General features: G+C 43.1%; 1 protein-coding gene across 1 annotated transcript in view; it reads left to right on the forward strand.

Moving 5' to 3' along the window:
• The first annotated feature begins 688 nt into the window (after nt 1-688).
• Nucleotides 689-15287, forward strand: part of LOC106593087 (NLR family CARD domain-containing protein 3-like) — a 56388-nt gene continuing 41789 nt past the window's right edge. Inside the window, exons 1-2 of the mRNA XM_045712807.1 lie at nt 689-798; nt 2882-2980. Of these exons, the coding sequence (XP_045568763.1) occupies nt 2898-2980 (83 nt within the window). The 5' untranslated portion in view covers nt 689-798; nt 2882-2897. The remainder of the gene's footprint in view (nt 799-2881; nt 2981-15287) is intronic.

Genomic DNA, 15287 nt, shown 5'->3' on the forward strand with positions numbered 1-15287 from the left:
ATCAGATTACATGGAGAGGGGGGACCTGATCCTATGTCATAATGAATCAGATTACATTGAGAGGAGGGACCTGATCCTAGATCATAATGAATCAGATTACATGGAGAGGAGGGACCTGATCCTAGATCATAATGAATCAGATTACATGGAGAGGGGGGACCTGATCCTAGATCATAATGAATCAGATTACATGGAGAGGGGGGACCTGATCCTAGATCATAATGAATCAGATTACATGGAGAGGGGGGACCTGATCCTAGATCATAATGAATCAGATTACTTGGAGAGGGGGACCTGATCCTATGTCATAATGAATCAGATTCCATGGAGAGGGGGACCTGATCCTAGATCATAATGAATCAGATTAAATGGAGAGGGGGACCTGATCCTAGATCATAATGAATCAGATTACATGGAGAGGAGGGACCTGATCCTAGATCATAATGAATCAGATTACTTGGAGAGGGGACCTGATCCTAGATCATAATGAATCAGATTAAATGGAGAGGGGGGACCTGATCCTAGATCATAATGAATCAGATTACATGGAGAGGGGGACCTGATCCTAGATCAGCAATCCAACTCTGGGACACTGCCTGTATGAAACAGAACACATAGTTATAAAGTGTAGTTACAGCAGGTATTTACTGCCATCTAGTGGAAGATACCAATAAAACACTTTATTTTCAGGGTGGGGAGACGGCTGATTGAAACCGAAAGTAAAGTTGTTCTTTTGTTCAGGATCCATTTTGAGACGACAGAGCAGAAAACACTACATGGAGATTATTGAAAAATAAAGTAAGTATTTCTGAACAATAATCTATTCTAATGGACAGAGTAAGAGAATGAATACTAGGAATGAGATATTACTAGTTAGTAGAACTGCTACTTGAGCTGAGTTGCTGACAGACAGCAGTTTTCAAAGTGGAAACTAATCAGTAGGTCTACATGTTATCAGTAAAACGTCTGGTAAAGATGGCGGAGGAGCTTTTACATTATATGGTTTTATGTTTATCTCAGGGTTTCTCAATCCTTTTGTTCTTACCAGCACGTACACACCTGATTCAACTAATCATTAAATATTTTATGACAGTTTAATATTTGAGGCATACAAATTAACATTCTCAAATAATTAAAACCTTTTGGGTTTGTAGGCCTGTTAACAATTATTATAGTCCTACAGTAACTCACATTCTGGAGGAAAAAACACAGCTAAACTTGGTTTCCAGTAAATTATATGTTTAGCTAAAATAATGTAAGAGAGATGTCTTGAAGAAACGCATCTGGGTTTAGAACTCTGTGTCTCAGTGCCCTGCGACAGTGGAAAGTTAGTTTTGCATGGCCCGGTGCTACAGGTGAGTGGAGTTTTTCTTTAAGGACCAATGGAATGGTCTAAAATGCGTAAACTCTGCGCACCCGGGGAGCCGGGCAATGCAAAACAAATTCACCCTGTGACCGTTGTTTTATTTCCTTATATGAAACTGAAAGTAACTTTGTAGCCCACGCAGTTACAAAATGTCTGTTGAAACTGTGGCTCATATGTCTCTAGAACGTTAGAACAGTGGTGGAAAAAGTACTCAATTCTCATACTGGAGTAAAAGTAAAGACACCTTAATAGAAAATGACTCAATTAAAAGTGAAAGTCACCCAGTAAAATACTTCTTCAGTAAAAGTCAAAGTATTTGGTTTCAAATATAATTAAGTATCAAAAGTAAATGTAATTGCTAAAATATACTTAAGCATCAAAAGTAAAAGTAAAGTAGTGATAATTTAAAATTCCTTTTATTAAGCAAACCAGACGGCACAATTTTCTTGTTATTTTAATTTACGGATAGCCAGGGTCACACTCCAACACTCAGACATCATTTAAAAATGAAGCATTTGTGTTTAGTGAGTCCTCCAGATCAGAGGCAGGGATGACCAGGGATGTTCTCTGTTTAGTGAGTCCTTCAGATCAGAGGCAGTAGGGATGACCAGGGATGTTCTCTGTTTAGTGAGTCCTCCAGATCAGAGACAGTAGGGATGACCAGGGATGTTCTCTGTTTAGTGAGTCCTCCAGATCAGAGGCAGTAGGGATGACCAGGGATGTTCTCTGTTTAGTGAGTCCGCAGTAGGGATGACCAGGGATGTTCTCTGTTTAGTTAGTCCTCCAGATCAGAGGCAGTAGGGATGACCAGGGATGTTCTCTGTTTAGTTAGTCCTCCAGATCAGAGGCAGTAGGGATGTTCTCTTGATAAGTGTTCAAATTGGACCGTTTTCTGTCCTGCTAAGCATTCAACATGTAACGAGTACTTTTGGGTGTCAGGGAAAATGTATGGAGTAAATAGTACATCTTTTTCTTCATGAATGTAGAGAAGTAAAAGAGAAAGTTGTTAAAAATATATTTCTCAAAGAGATAATGAATGAATGAGAACAATTGACATTCAAGAATTAGTCACTGTGTTGACCACAACCAACATGCTGGATCTCTGTTTAGTTGTCACTGTGTTGACCACAACCAACATGCTGGATCTCTGTTTAGTTGTCACTGTGTTAACCACAACCAACATGTTGGATCTCTGTTTAGTTGTCACTGTGTTAACCACAACCAACATGCTGGATCTCTGTTTAGTTGTCCCTGTGTTGACCACAATCAACATGTTGGATCTCTGTTTAGTTGTCACTGTGTTAACCACAACCAACATGTTGGATCTCTGTTTAGTTGTCACTGTGTTAACCACAACCAACATGCTGGATCTCTGTTTAGTTGTCACTGTGTTAACCACAACCAACATGCTGGATCTCTGTTTAGTTGTCCCTGTGTTGACCACAACCAACATGCTGGATCTCTGTTTAGTTGTCCCTGTGTTGACCACAATCAACATGTTGGATCTCTGTTTAGGGGTCAGTGCTCTAAAATGAGTCTCTCTGGGGAGAGAGAGGAGGGGGGCCCTGCCTCTAAAATGCATCTCTCTGGGGGACATGACACCAAAGCTAAGAGGTAAGATGACAATTTTATGAAGAATTTATTAACTTTATTTCCAAAATAAATAGCTATCTTAAGATGAATGCAGTTACTGTAAATCTCTCTGGATAAGAGCATCTGCTAAATCAGGGGTTCTCAATCCGGGGTCTGTGGAGGTACTGCAGGGGTTCTCAATCCGGGGTCTGTGGAGGTACTGCAGGGGCTCCACGGCACCCTGACTGTACTCGTTGCAATGTAACACATTTGATAGAATTTTCACATGACACGACCACTTTGCCTACTCTTAATTATTGCCTAATATAATGGAATGCATATTTTCTTTACCAATTCTGATCGTTGTTACAAGAAGAATTTTGACAATATTCCCGTTATATCAACACACTCTTCACACCCGTTTAACAACTCTAAATAGCTTTGGCATAGTAGGCATCAAGTCCCTTGCCAATAATGTTGCCTGCAACGTTGCATACAATGTTCATTTTCATCGAACACAGATTACGCCCTAGATGTCTTCAATTGCCCAATTTATAGCCATGCCAAATTTAGGATAATTTTTTTAACAATGTGATGTTGCGCTCCCAAAGGGATAACTTGAAATAACATGATGTAGATAATTAAATAATCAAAAGATAAACGTGTTAATTTTACACTCTTAGAAAAGAAGGTTCCTTATTGAACCAAAAAGGCTTCTATCACTTCCTTAATATATGGAATTACTAAAAGTTATATATATTTAGGTTCAGTGAAGAAGAACCTCTAGAGTTCTGATCAACGAAAGGTGAACGTTTTGAGGATGTGAACCCAGCAGACCTCCAGGGGTCAGATCAATTCCTCACGTTTTTTCCAGCGCCCGGCCCGGGATATAAACCAGCCACCTTTGGACCACAGGTCCAACTCCTGCCACAGCTCCAACTCCTTAGCCGCTGGACGAAAACCTGAGTTAATCTTGAGAAATTAGCATAAATTAATCTGCCAAAATGAAGACAAAACGCTTTGGAGACATACATGGTATCACTTGTTATACATAAGTATTATACATAAATCATTGCCAAAAGCACAAGACATATATTATTTATGGATTGACCATATAGAGATATAAAACATTATTTTTAACTACTGCAAAGCAATTACATGTGGCTCAGGAACCACTGACTCGCTGCATTATTCTATTGTATTATCAAGACACCTGCTGTTAACTCTTAACTACTTAGGACAGCTCACGAGGTGTTCTAAATATCTGCCGACTAGGTGGGACTAGAGACTTCATGCATAGCTTTAATTTATACCCATAAGTGTAACATAAGTGTAAAATGTCTTTATTCTCAGTACTTATACGACCAATTTTCTACTCTGAGACGCTTTGTGGACATGGGCCTAGATCTGAAAATATTGTTATAAAAAAACGTAGAATGTTTGTTTAACATAATAATAAAAAATGAATATTACTAATTTAACCCACTGTAAACATTGGGTTTAGTTGATTGTGTTGCACTGCTCATGTCCACGTTCTGAAACTGCCCGCATCCCTGTACAGAAACAGATCTGTCCGCGTCCACGTACAGTGTGGCGCAAAGCATATTGTACCGGTTACGCGCAGAGTGGGCTGAGGTGATCTTGGGGAATAACGACAGAGTTTGTTACAGTGTTGAAACGCCGAAGTTTTATTGTTCAATTTCCTTTTTTGCTTTACGGTCAGGGACCGTATGAGTGTAGCCAGATCCTTTTCACTCTCTATCCTTGTTTCATTTTGTGGTTCACTGGATTCGTCGTCATCATCGAGATGAGGGACAGACGAACGTCCTGCTAGCTAGCCAAGCTAGTCGGTACAGCTAGGTAAGCTAGCTAGCTACTCTACCAGCAGGATCCTAGTTATCCTAGCTTGTTGGTACAGTTAGGTAAGCTAGCTAGCTACTCTACCAGCAGCATCCTAGTTATCCTAGCTAGTCGGTACAGCTAGGTAAGCTAGCTAGCTACTCTACCAGCAGCATCCTAGTTATCCTAGCTAGTCGGTACAGCTAGGTAAGCTAGCTAGCTAGCTACTCGACCAGCAGCATCCTAGATATCCTAGCTAGTCGGTACAGCTAGGTAAGCTAGCTAGCTACTCTACCAGCAGCATCCTAGTTATCCTATCTAGTCGGTACAGCTAGGTAAGCTAGCTAGCTACTCTACCAGCAGCATCCTAGTTATCCTAGCTAGGTAAGCTAGCTAGCTACTCTACCAGCAGCATCCTAGTTATCCTAGCTGGTCGGTACAGCTAGGTAAGCTAGCTAGCTACTCTACCAGTAGCATCCTAGTTATCCTAGCTAGTCGGTACAGCTAGGTAAGCTAGCTAGCTACTCTACCAGCAGCATCCTAGTTATCCTAGCTAGTCGGTACAGCTCGGTAAGCTAGCTAGATACTCTACCAGCAGCATCCTAGCTAGTCGGTACAGCTAGGTAAGCTAGCTAGCTACTCTACCAGCAGCATCCTAGTTATCCTAGCTAGTCGGTACAGCTAGGTAAGCTAGCTAGATACTCTACCAGCAGCATCCTAGTTATCGTAGCTAGTCTTTACAGCTAGGTAAGTTAGCTAGCTACTCTACCAGCAGCATCCTAGTTATCCAAGCTAGTCGGTACAGCTCGGTAAGCTAGCTAGCTACTCTACCAGCAGCATCCTAGTTATCCTAGCTAGGTAAGCTAGCTAGCTACTCTACCAGCAGCATCCCAGTTATCCTCGCTAGTCGGTACAGCTAGGTAAGCTAGCTAGCTACTCTACCAGCAGCATCCTAGTTATCCTAGCTAGTCGGTACAGCAGGTAAACTAGCTAGCTACTCTACCAGCAGCATCCTAGTTATCCTATCCTCCCTCTCTCGTTGACGGATGCTGGCTACCTCTGTCCGGTTCTCCTCTCTTCACTAGATGGACAGTAACTTTAATGTTTAACCCCTCTGTGTCCAAGGACCAAACTTTTGAATATTATTTTCAGGGCGCCTCAAGTAGGCTGGACATATTCCATTTTTAACAATGTTTTTTTTCTGATGAAAACTAGTTAATTACATGGAGCCCAATTTCATAACATTACCTTATGTCCCTAGTAAGTAGTTCATTCCATCCACAAGAAGGCATAGTGCTGACACAAGCTTTTTGGCGGGGCTGAGATTCTCTACTTTTCTAGGCTACCGCAGGTTAGAGCGCTGGACTTGTAACCGAAAGGAAAGGTTGGTAGATTGAATCCCTGAGCTGACAAGGAAAAAAAAAAATCTGTCTTTCTGCCACTGAACAAGGCAGTTAACCCACTGTTCCTAGGCCATCATTGTAAATAAGAATTTGTTCTTAACTGACTTGCCTAGTTAAATAAAGGTAAAATTATCTAATGTAAAAAACACTATTTCAAATGTTGCTACATACGACCGAATTGAGACGGTCGGTCACATTTGACTGTAAAACCTAGCAGTACTACTGATTTCTCTGACAGTGAGGCAGAGATATATTATTACTGTGTATGTAGCATTTAGAAAAAAACATGATTATTTGTCTCTGAAATGAAACCATCAAGTGATAGATTTTAAACAAATACATGTCTGTCATTGAACAACCCCATGCCATGATTAGATTGTCATAATTACAGCCGTGTTGAAGAGACCAAACTGCAGCAGGTGAAATGTAGATACTCATCTTTTTAATATATAAGAGCAAAGTATCCACGGGAAAAAACAATAAACAACAACAAAAAAAAACGACTAACAGGCTACGTACCAAAAGACTATCACTATCTAACAGGAGCCTATCACTATCTAGCAGTAGCCTATCACTATCTAACAGGAGCCTATCACTATCTAGCAGTAGCCTATCACTATCTAACAGGAGCCTATCACTATCTAGCAGTAGCCTATCACTATCTAACAGGAGCCTATCACTATCTAGCAGTAGCCTAGCACTATCTAACAGGAGCCTATCACTATCTAGCAGTAGCCTATCACTATCTAACAGGAGCCTATCACTATCTAGCAGTAGCCTATCACTATCTAACAGTAGACTATCACTATCTAACAGTAGCCTATCACTATCTAACAGGAGCCTATCACTATCTAGCAGTAGCCTATCACTATCTAACAGGAGCCTATCACTATCTAGCAGTAGCCTAGCACTATCTAACAGGAGCCTATCACTATCTAGCAGTAGCCTATCACTATCTAACAGGAGCCTATCACTATCTAGCAGTAGCCTATCACTATCTAACAGGAGCCTATCACTATCTAACAGGAGCCTATCACTATCTAACAGTAACCTATCACTCGTTTTTATGTTTAACTTTAAATCAGTTAACGGTGTATCAATGAAAATCTGATACAGAGTGGAATGTACTGTTGACCAACCCATATATTTCAGCAGGGAAGTGTTCCTCACACCATCATTTCAAATGGTAGGACATGTGTCCTGTTGAAGCTAACTGGCTGATGGTAGGACATGTGCCCTGTTGAAGCTAACTGGCTGATGGTAGGACATGTGTCCTGTTGAAGCTAACTGGCTGATGGTAGGACATGTGTCCTGTTGAAGCTTACTGGCTGATGGTAGGACATGTGTCCTGTTGAAGCTTACTGGCTGATGGTAGGACATGTGTCCTGTTGAAGTAAACTGGCTGATGGTAGGACATGTGTCCTGTTAAAGCTAACTGGCTGATGGTAGGACATGTGTCCTGTTGAAGCTTACTGGCTGATGGTAGGACATGTGTCCTGTTGAAGCTTACTGGCTGATGGTAGGACATGTGTCCTGTTGAAGCTTACTGGCTGATGGTAGGACATGTGTCCTGTTGAAGCTAACTGGCTGATGAAGTACAATAACCTAGTATGCCTATTTACAGCAGCATATTAGTAACGGTTGTTGCTGTGTTGAATGGACCAAACTGCAGACGGAATGTGGATACTCATCTTTTTAATATATACGAGCAAAGCATCCACAGGAAAAACAATAACTACTAACTACAGGCTAACAGGCTACATACAAACAAAAGACTAGCGGTGTTAGCACAACCACCCACAAACCCAAGTGACAAACATACTCCTAATTATATGACTCCCAATCAGGAACAATGATCACCAGCTGTCCCTGTTCGGGAGCCACACAGACCCACATAGAAATACAACACCCAGAACACACATACAGACATACTCTGCCACGTCCTGACCAAAACTACACAACACCCTCTGCTGGTCAGGACGTGACAGTACCCCCCCTAAAGGTGCCTACCCCGAATGCACCTAAAAAAGAAACCACAAAATCCCCCAAAACCACAAGAAAAACAAATACAAATACCCCTAAACAATAAGGGAGGGAAGGGAGGGTGGCTGCCGTCAACAACGGCACTGTGCTACACCCTCCCTCCCCAACTATCCTGGAGGTGGCTCTGGTTCCGGCCTCCTGCCCTCCAGGTTGTAGGCAGACTCATTGGGGTCCGGGTCGTAGACAGGCTCAATCCGCTGTGGATCGTGGGCAGGTTCCTTCATTTCCACGCTGTAGGCAAACTCATTCAATACACAGTTAGTCACATTCAGTTCTGAGTCGCAGGTAGACTCCTTCAGTTCCGGGTCGCAGGCAGACTCCCTCGGTTCCGGGTCGCAGGCAGACTCCCTCGGTTCCGGGTCGCAGGCAGTCTCCCTCGGTTCCGGGTCGCAGGCAGTCTCCCTCGGTTCCGGGTCGCAGGCAGTCTCCCTCGGTTCCGGGTCGCAGGCAGTCTCCCTCGGTTCCGGACTAGACACTGGTGCCGGATACTCTGGACTGCACACTGGTTCCGGATACTCTGGACTGCACACTGGTGCCGGATACTCTGGACTGCACACTGGTGCCGGATACTCTGGACTGCACACTGGTGCCGGATACTCTGGACTGCACACTGGTGCCGGATACTCTGGACTGCACACTGGTGCCGGATACTCTGGACTGCACACTGGTGCCGGGCTCTTGAGGCTGGGCCGACGCACTGGAAGCCTGGTGCGTGGGGCTGGTAGAGGTGGTACCAGGCTGAAGACACGCACCCTAGGGCTAGTGCGAGGAGCGGGAACAGGCTGAATAGGACTAGGCCAACTCATGGGAAGCTTGGTCCGGGTTGCTGGTACTGGTCGTGCCAGACTGGAGGAACTCACTTCTGAGATAGCACGAGAGGCAGGAACCGGATAGACTGGGCCATGGAGGCGCACAGGTGGCCGTGACCGCCCCACCTGCACAACCCATCCTGGCTGGATGGAACTAACAGCCCTGTACGAGCGGGGTGCTGGTACAGGGCGAACTGGGCTGTGCAGGGGCCTGATGGTTGCCGTGCATAGAGCGGGAGTAGGGTAGCCTGGTCCTAGGAGGCGTACCGGCGACCAGACGCGCTGCGCAGGCATCCTCCTACCAGGCTGGATGCCCACTCTAGCACGGCATCTGCGAGGGGCTGGAATGGCGCGCACCGGACTGTGCGTGCGTATGGGCGAGATAGTGCGCACCTCAGCGAAACACGGCGCCCTCCACTCCATACGCTCCTCCATGTACTCACGGGTAGCTGGCTTATGGCTCTTCCTAGGCCTAGCCAAACTACCCGTGTGCCCCCCAAAAAATTATTGGGGGTGCCTCTCCGGCTTCCTCGCCAGTCATGTACCCCGGTAGCGTTCCCGGTCCTCACCAGCCTTTCGCCCGGGCCCTCTCCGGCCAGAATCTGTTCCCAAGTCCATTTCTCACAAGTGTCCATGTCGAAGTCTATTTCCTCAGAATAGTCCATATATTCAGCGTCCTGCTCCCTTTTCCGCTGCTTGGTCTTGTTGTGGTGGGTGGTTCTGTCATAATTACAGCCATGTTGAAGAGACCAAACTGCAGCAAGTGAAATGTAGATACTCATCTTTTAATATATAAGAGCAAAGTATCCACGGGAAAAAACAATAAACAGAATGACTAATAACATGCTACGTACATCCCAAAAGACTAGCAGTGTCAGCACAACCACCCACAAACCCAAGTGACAAACATACTCCTAATTATATGACTCCCAATCAGGAACAACGATCACCAGCTGTCCCTGATCGGGAGCCATACAGACCCACATAGAAATACAACACCCAGAACACACATACACAGACATACTCTGCCACGTCCTGACCAAAACTACACAACACCCTCTGCTGGTCAGGACGTGACATAGATAGTGAAAAAACACACCAATCTCTTTCATAATTTCTTTAAACAATAAAAGCTAATTAAAGAACATTTCTGAAAATGGATATATAGCGTTTTGGAATGAACCTCTTCTTATGTTTCCCCATCTGAGCTCAGAGTAGATGAGAGATGTGATGTTTGTCTCTGTTGTGTTGAAGCCCAATCAAGCAGGAGAGACCAGCCTCCCCTGTACCCAGCTGTGTGTCCATGAAGAGTGACCGGTCTATGCTGCAACCTATAGCGTTTAGAGAGGGAGACTTTTCTACTGAACAAAGGTAAGAAGAACTCATGGGTCATGGTCAGTGAGTTAAAAAACACTCTCTCTAGTCATTTCTCCCATTTCTCCCATTATTTTTGTTGTTTTCATAATCCATCGGCTAATCCTTTTGTCCATTTTCGATGTCCTAAAACAATATTAAACAAAGACAACATTCCCTCCCTGTGTGTGTGTGTGTGTGTCTGAGACAAACAGTGACACATTTTATTATTATTATTATTGACAGTTAACATAGAGATGAAATGTCACAACTACATGTTCATGTGATGCATTAAATCACCTGACAGTTTCTATGTCTGTTAGTAAATATTTTATTTCTCAAAGAGATAATGAATACATGAGAACAATTGACATTAAAGAATTACTGTGTTAACCACAACCAACATGTTGGATCTCTGTTTAGTTGTCACTGTGTTAACCACAACCAACATGCTGGATCTCTGTTTAGTTGTCACTGTGTTAACCACAACCAACATGCTGGATCTCTGTTTAGTTGTTACTGTGTTAACCACAACCAACATGTTGGATCTCTGTTTAGTTGTCACTGTGTTAACCACAACCAACATGCTGGATCTCTGTTTAGTTGTCACTGTGTTAACCACAATCAACATGTTGGATCTCTGTTTAGTTGTCACTGTGTTAACCACAACCAACATGCTGGATCTCTGTTTAGTTGTCACTGTGTTAACCACAACCAACATGTTGGATCTCTGTTTAGTTGTCACTGTGTTAACCACAACCAACATGCTGGATCTCTGTTTAGTTGTCACTGTGTTAACCACAACCAACATGCTGGATCTCTGTTTAGTTGTCACTGTGTTAACCACAACCAACATGCTGGATCTCTGTTTAGTTGTCCCTGTGTTGACCACAACCAACATGCTGGATCTCTGTTTAGTTGTCCCTGTGTTGACCACAATCAACATGTTGGATCTCTGTTTAGGGGTCAGTGCTCTAAAATGAGTCTCTCTGGGGAGAGAGAGGAGGGGGCCCTGCCTCTAAAATGCATCTCTCTGGGGGACATGACACCAAAGCTAAGAGGTAAGATGACAATTTTATGAAGAATTTATTAACTTTATTTCCAAAATAAATAGCTATCTTAAGATGAATGCAGTTACTGTAAATCTCTCTGGATAAGAGCATCTGCTAAATCAGGGGTTCTCAATCCGGGGTCTGTGGAGGTACTGCAGGGGTTCTCAATCCGGGGTCTGTGGAGGTACTGCAGGGGCTCCACGGCACCCTGACTGTACTCGTTGCAATGTAACACATTTGATAGAATTTTCACATGACACGACCACTTTGCCTACTCTTAATTATTGCCTAATATAATGGAATGCATATTTTCTTTACCAATTCTGATCGTTGTTACAAGAAGAATTTTGACAATATTCCCGTTATATCAACACACTCTTCACACCCGTTTAACAACTCTAAATAGCTTTGGCATAGTAGGCATCAAGTCCCTTGCCAATAATGTTGCCTGCAACGTTGCATACAATGTTCATTTTCATCGAACACAGATTACGCCCTAGATGTCTTCAATTGCCCAATTTATAGCCATGCCAAATTTAGGAGAATTTTTTTAACAATGTGATGTTGCGCTCCAAAGGGATAACTTGAAATAACATGATGTAGATAATTAAATAATCAAAAGATAAACGTGTTAATTTTACACTCTTAGAAAAGAAAGTTCTGATCAACGAAAGGTGAACGTTTTGAGGATGTGAACCCAGCAGACCTCCAGGGGTCAGATCAATTCCTCACGTTTTTCCAGCGCCGGCCCGGGATATAAACCAGCCACCTTTGGACCACAGGTCCAACTCCTGCCACAGCTCCAACTCCTTAGCCGCTGGACGAAAACCTGAGTTAATCTTGAGAAATTAGCATAAATTAATCTGCCAAAATGAAGACAAAACGCTTTGGAGACATACATGGTATCACTTGTTATACATAAGTATTATACATAAATCATTGCCAAAAGCACAAGACATATATTATTTATGGATTGACCATATAGAGATATAAAACATTATTTTTAACTACTGCAAAGCAATTACATGTGGCTCAGGAACCACTGACTCGCTGCATTATTCTATTGTATTATCAAGACACCTGCTGTTAACTCTTAACTACTTAGGACAGCTCACGAGGTGTTCTAAATATCTGCCGACTAGGTGGGACTAGAGACTTCATGCATAGCTTTAATTTATACCCATAAGTGTAACATAAGTGTAAAATGTCTTTATTCTCAGTACTTATACGACCAATTTTCTACTCTGAGACGCTTTGTGGACATGGGCCTAGATCTGAAAATATTGTTATAAAAAACGTAGAATGTTTGTTTAACATAATAATAAAAAATGAATATTACTAATTTAACCCACTGTAAACATTGGGTTTAGTTGATTGTGTTGCACTGCTCATGTCCACGTTCTGAAACTGCCCGCATCCCTGTACAGAAACAGATCTGTCCGCGTCCACGTACAGTGTGGCGCAAAGCATATTGTACCGGTTACGCGCAGAGTGGGCTGAGGTGATCTTGGGGAATAACGACAGAGTTTGTTACAGTGTTGAAACGCCGAAGTTTTATTGTTCAATTTCCTTTTTGCTTTACGGTCAGGGACCGTATGAGTGTAGCCAGATCCTTTTCACTCTCTATCCTTGTTTCATTTTGTGGTTCACTGGATTCGTCGTCATCATCGAGATGAGGGACAGACGAACGTCCTGCTAGCTAGCCAAGCTAGTCGGTACAGCTAGGTAAGCTAGCTAGCTACTCTACCAGCAGGATCCTAGTTATCCTAGCTTGTTGGTACAGTTAGGTAAGCTAGCTAGCTACTCTACCAGCAGCATCCTAGTTATCCTAGCTAGTCGGTACAGCTAGGTAAGCTAGCTAGCTACTCTACCAGCAGCATCCTAGTTATCCTAGCTAGTCGGTACAGCTAGGTAAGCTAGCTAGCTAGCTACTCGACCAGCAGCATCCTAGATATCCTAGCTAGTCGGTACAGCTAGGTAAGCTAGCTAGCTACTCTACCAGCAGCATCCTAGTTATCCTATCTAGTCGGTACAGCTAGGTAAGCTAGCTAGCTACTCTACCAGCAGCATCCTAGTTATCCTAGCTAGGTAAGCTAGCTAGCTACTCTACCAGCAGCATCCTAGTTATCCTAGCTAGTCGGTACAGCTAGGTAAGCTAGCTAGCTACTCTACCAGTAGCATCCTAGTTATCCTAGCTAGTCGGTACAGCTAGGTAAGCTAGCTAGCTACTCTACCAGCAGCATCCTAGTTATCCTAGCTAGTCGGTACAGCTCGGTAAGCTAGCTAGATACTCTACCAGCAGCATCCTAGCTAGTCGGTACAGCTAGGTAAGCTAGCTAGCTACTCTACCAGCAGCATCCTAGTTATCCTAGCTAGTCGGTACAGCTAGGTAAGCTAGCTAGATACTCTACCAGCAGCATCCTAGTTATCGTAGCTAGTCTTTACAGCTAGGTAAGTTAGCTAGCTACTCTACCAGCAGCATCCTAGTTATCCAAGCTAGTCGGTACAGCTCGGTAAGCTAGCTAGCTATTCTACCAGCAGCATCCTAGTTATCCTAGCTAGTCGGTACAGCTCGGTAAGCTAGCTAGCTAGCTACTCTACCAGCAGCATCCCAGTTATCCTATCCTCCCTCTCTCGTTGACTGATGCTGGCTACCTCTGTCCGGTTCTCCTCTCTTCACTAGATGGACAGTAACTTTAGTGTTTAACCCCTCTGTGTCCAGGACCAAACTTTTGAATATTATTTTCAGGGCGCCTCAAGTAGGCTGGACATATTCCATTTTTAACAATGTTTTTTTCTGATGAAAACTAGTTAATTACATGGAGCCCAATTTCATAACATTACCTTATGTCCCTAGTAAGTAGTTCATTCCATCCACAAGAAGGCATAGTGCTGACACAAGCTTTTTGGCGGGGCTGAGAATCTCTACTTTTCTAGGCTACCGCAGGTTAGAGCGCTGGACTTGTAACCGAAAGGAAAGGTTGGTAGATTGAATCCCTGAGCTGACAAGGAAAAAAAAATCTGTCTTTCTGCCACTGAACAAGGCAGTTAACCCACTGTTCCTAGGCCATCATTGTAAATAAGAATTTGTTCTTAACTGACTTGCCTAGTTAAATAAAGGTAAAATTATCTAATGTAAAAAACACTATTTCAAATGTTGCTACATACGACCGAATTGAGACGGTCGGTCACATTTGACTGTAAAACCTAGCAGTACTACTGATTTCTCTGACAGTGAGGCAGAGATATATTATTACTGTGTATGTAGCATTTAGAAAAAAACATGATTATTTGTCTCTGAAATGAAACCATCAAGTGATAGATTTTAAACAAATACATGTCTGTCATTGAACAACCCCATGCCATGATTAGATTGTCATAATTACAGCCGTGTTGAAGAGACCAAACTGCAGCAGGTGAAATGTAGATACTCATCTTTTTAATATATAAGAGCAAAGTATCCACGGGAAAAAACAATAAACAACAACAAAAAAAACGACTAACAGGCTACGTACCAAAAGACTATCACTATCTAACAGGAGCCTATCACTATCTAGCAGTAGCCTATCACTATCTAACAGGAGCCTATCACTATCTAGCAGTAGCCTATCACTATCTAACAGGAGCCTATCACTATCTAGCAGTAGCCTATCACTATCTAACAGGAGCCTATCACTATCTAGCAGTAGCCTAGCACTATCTAACAGGAGCCTATCACTATCTAGCAGTAGCCTATCACTATCTAACAGGAGCCTATCACTATCTAGCAGTAGCCTATCACTATCTAACAGGAGCCTATCACTATCTAGCAGTAGCCTAGCACTATCTAACAGGAGCCTATCACTATCTA

Source organism: Salmo salar, unplaced genomic scaffold (genome assembly GCF_905237065.1).
Source record: "Salmo salar unplaced genomic scaffold, Ssal_v3.1, whole genome shotgun sequence".
Lineage (NCBI taxonomy): Eukaryota > Metazoa > Chordata > Actinopteri > Salmoniformes > Salmonidae > Salmo > Salmo salar.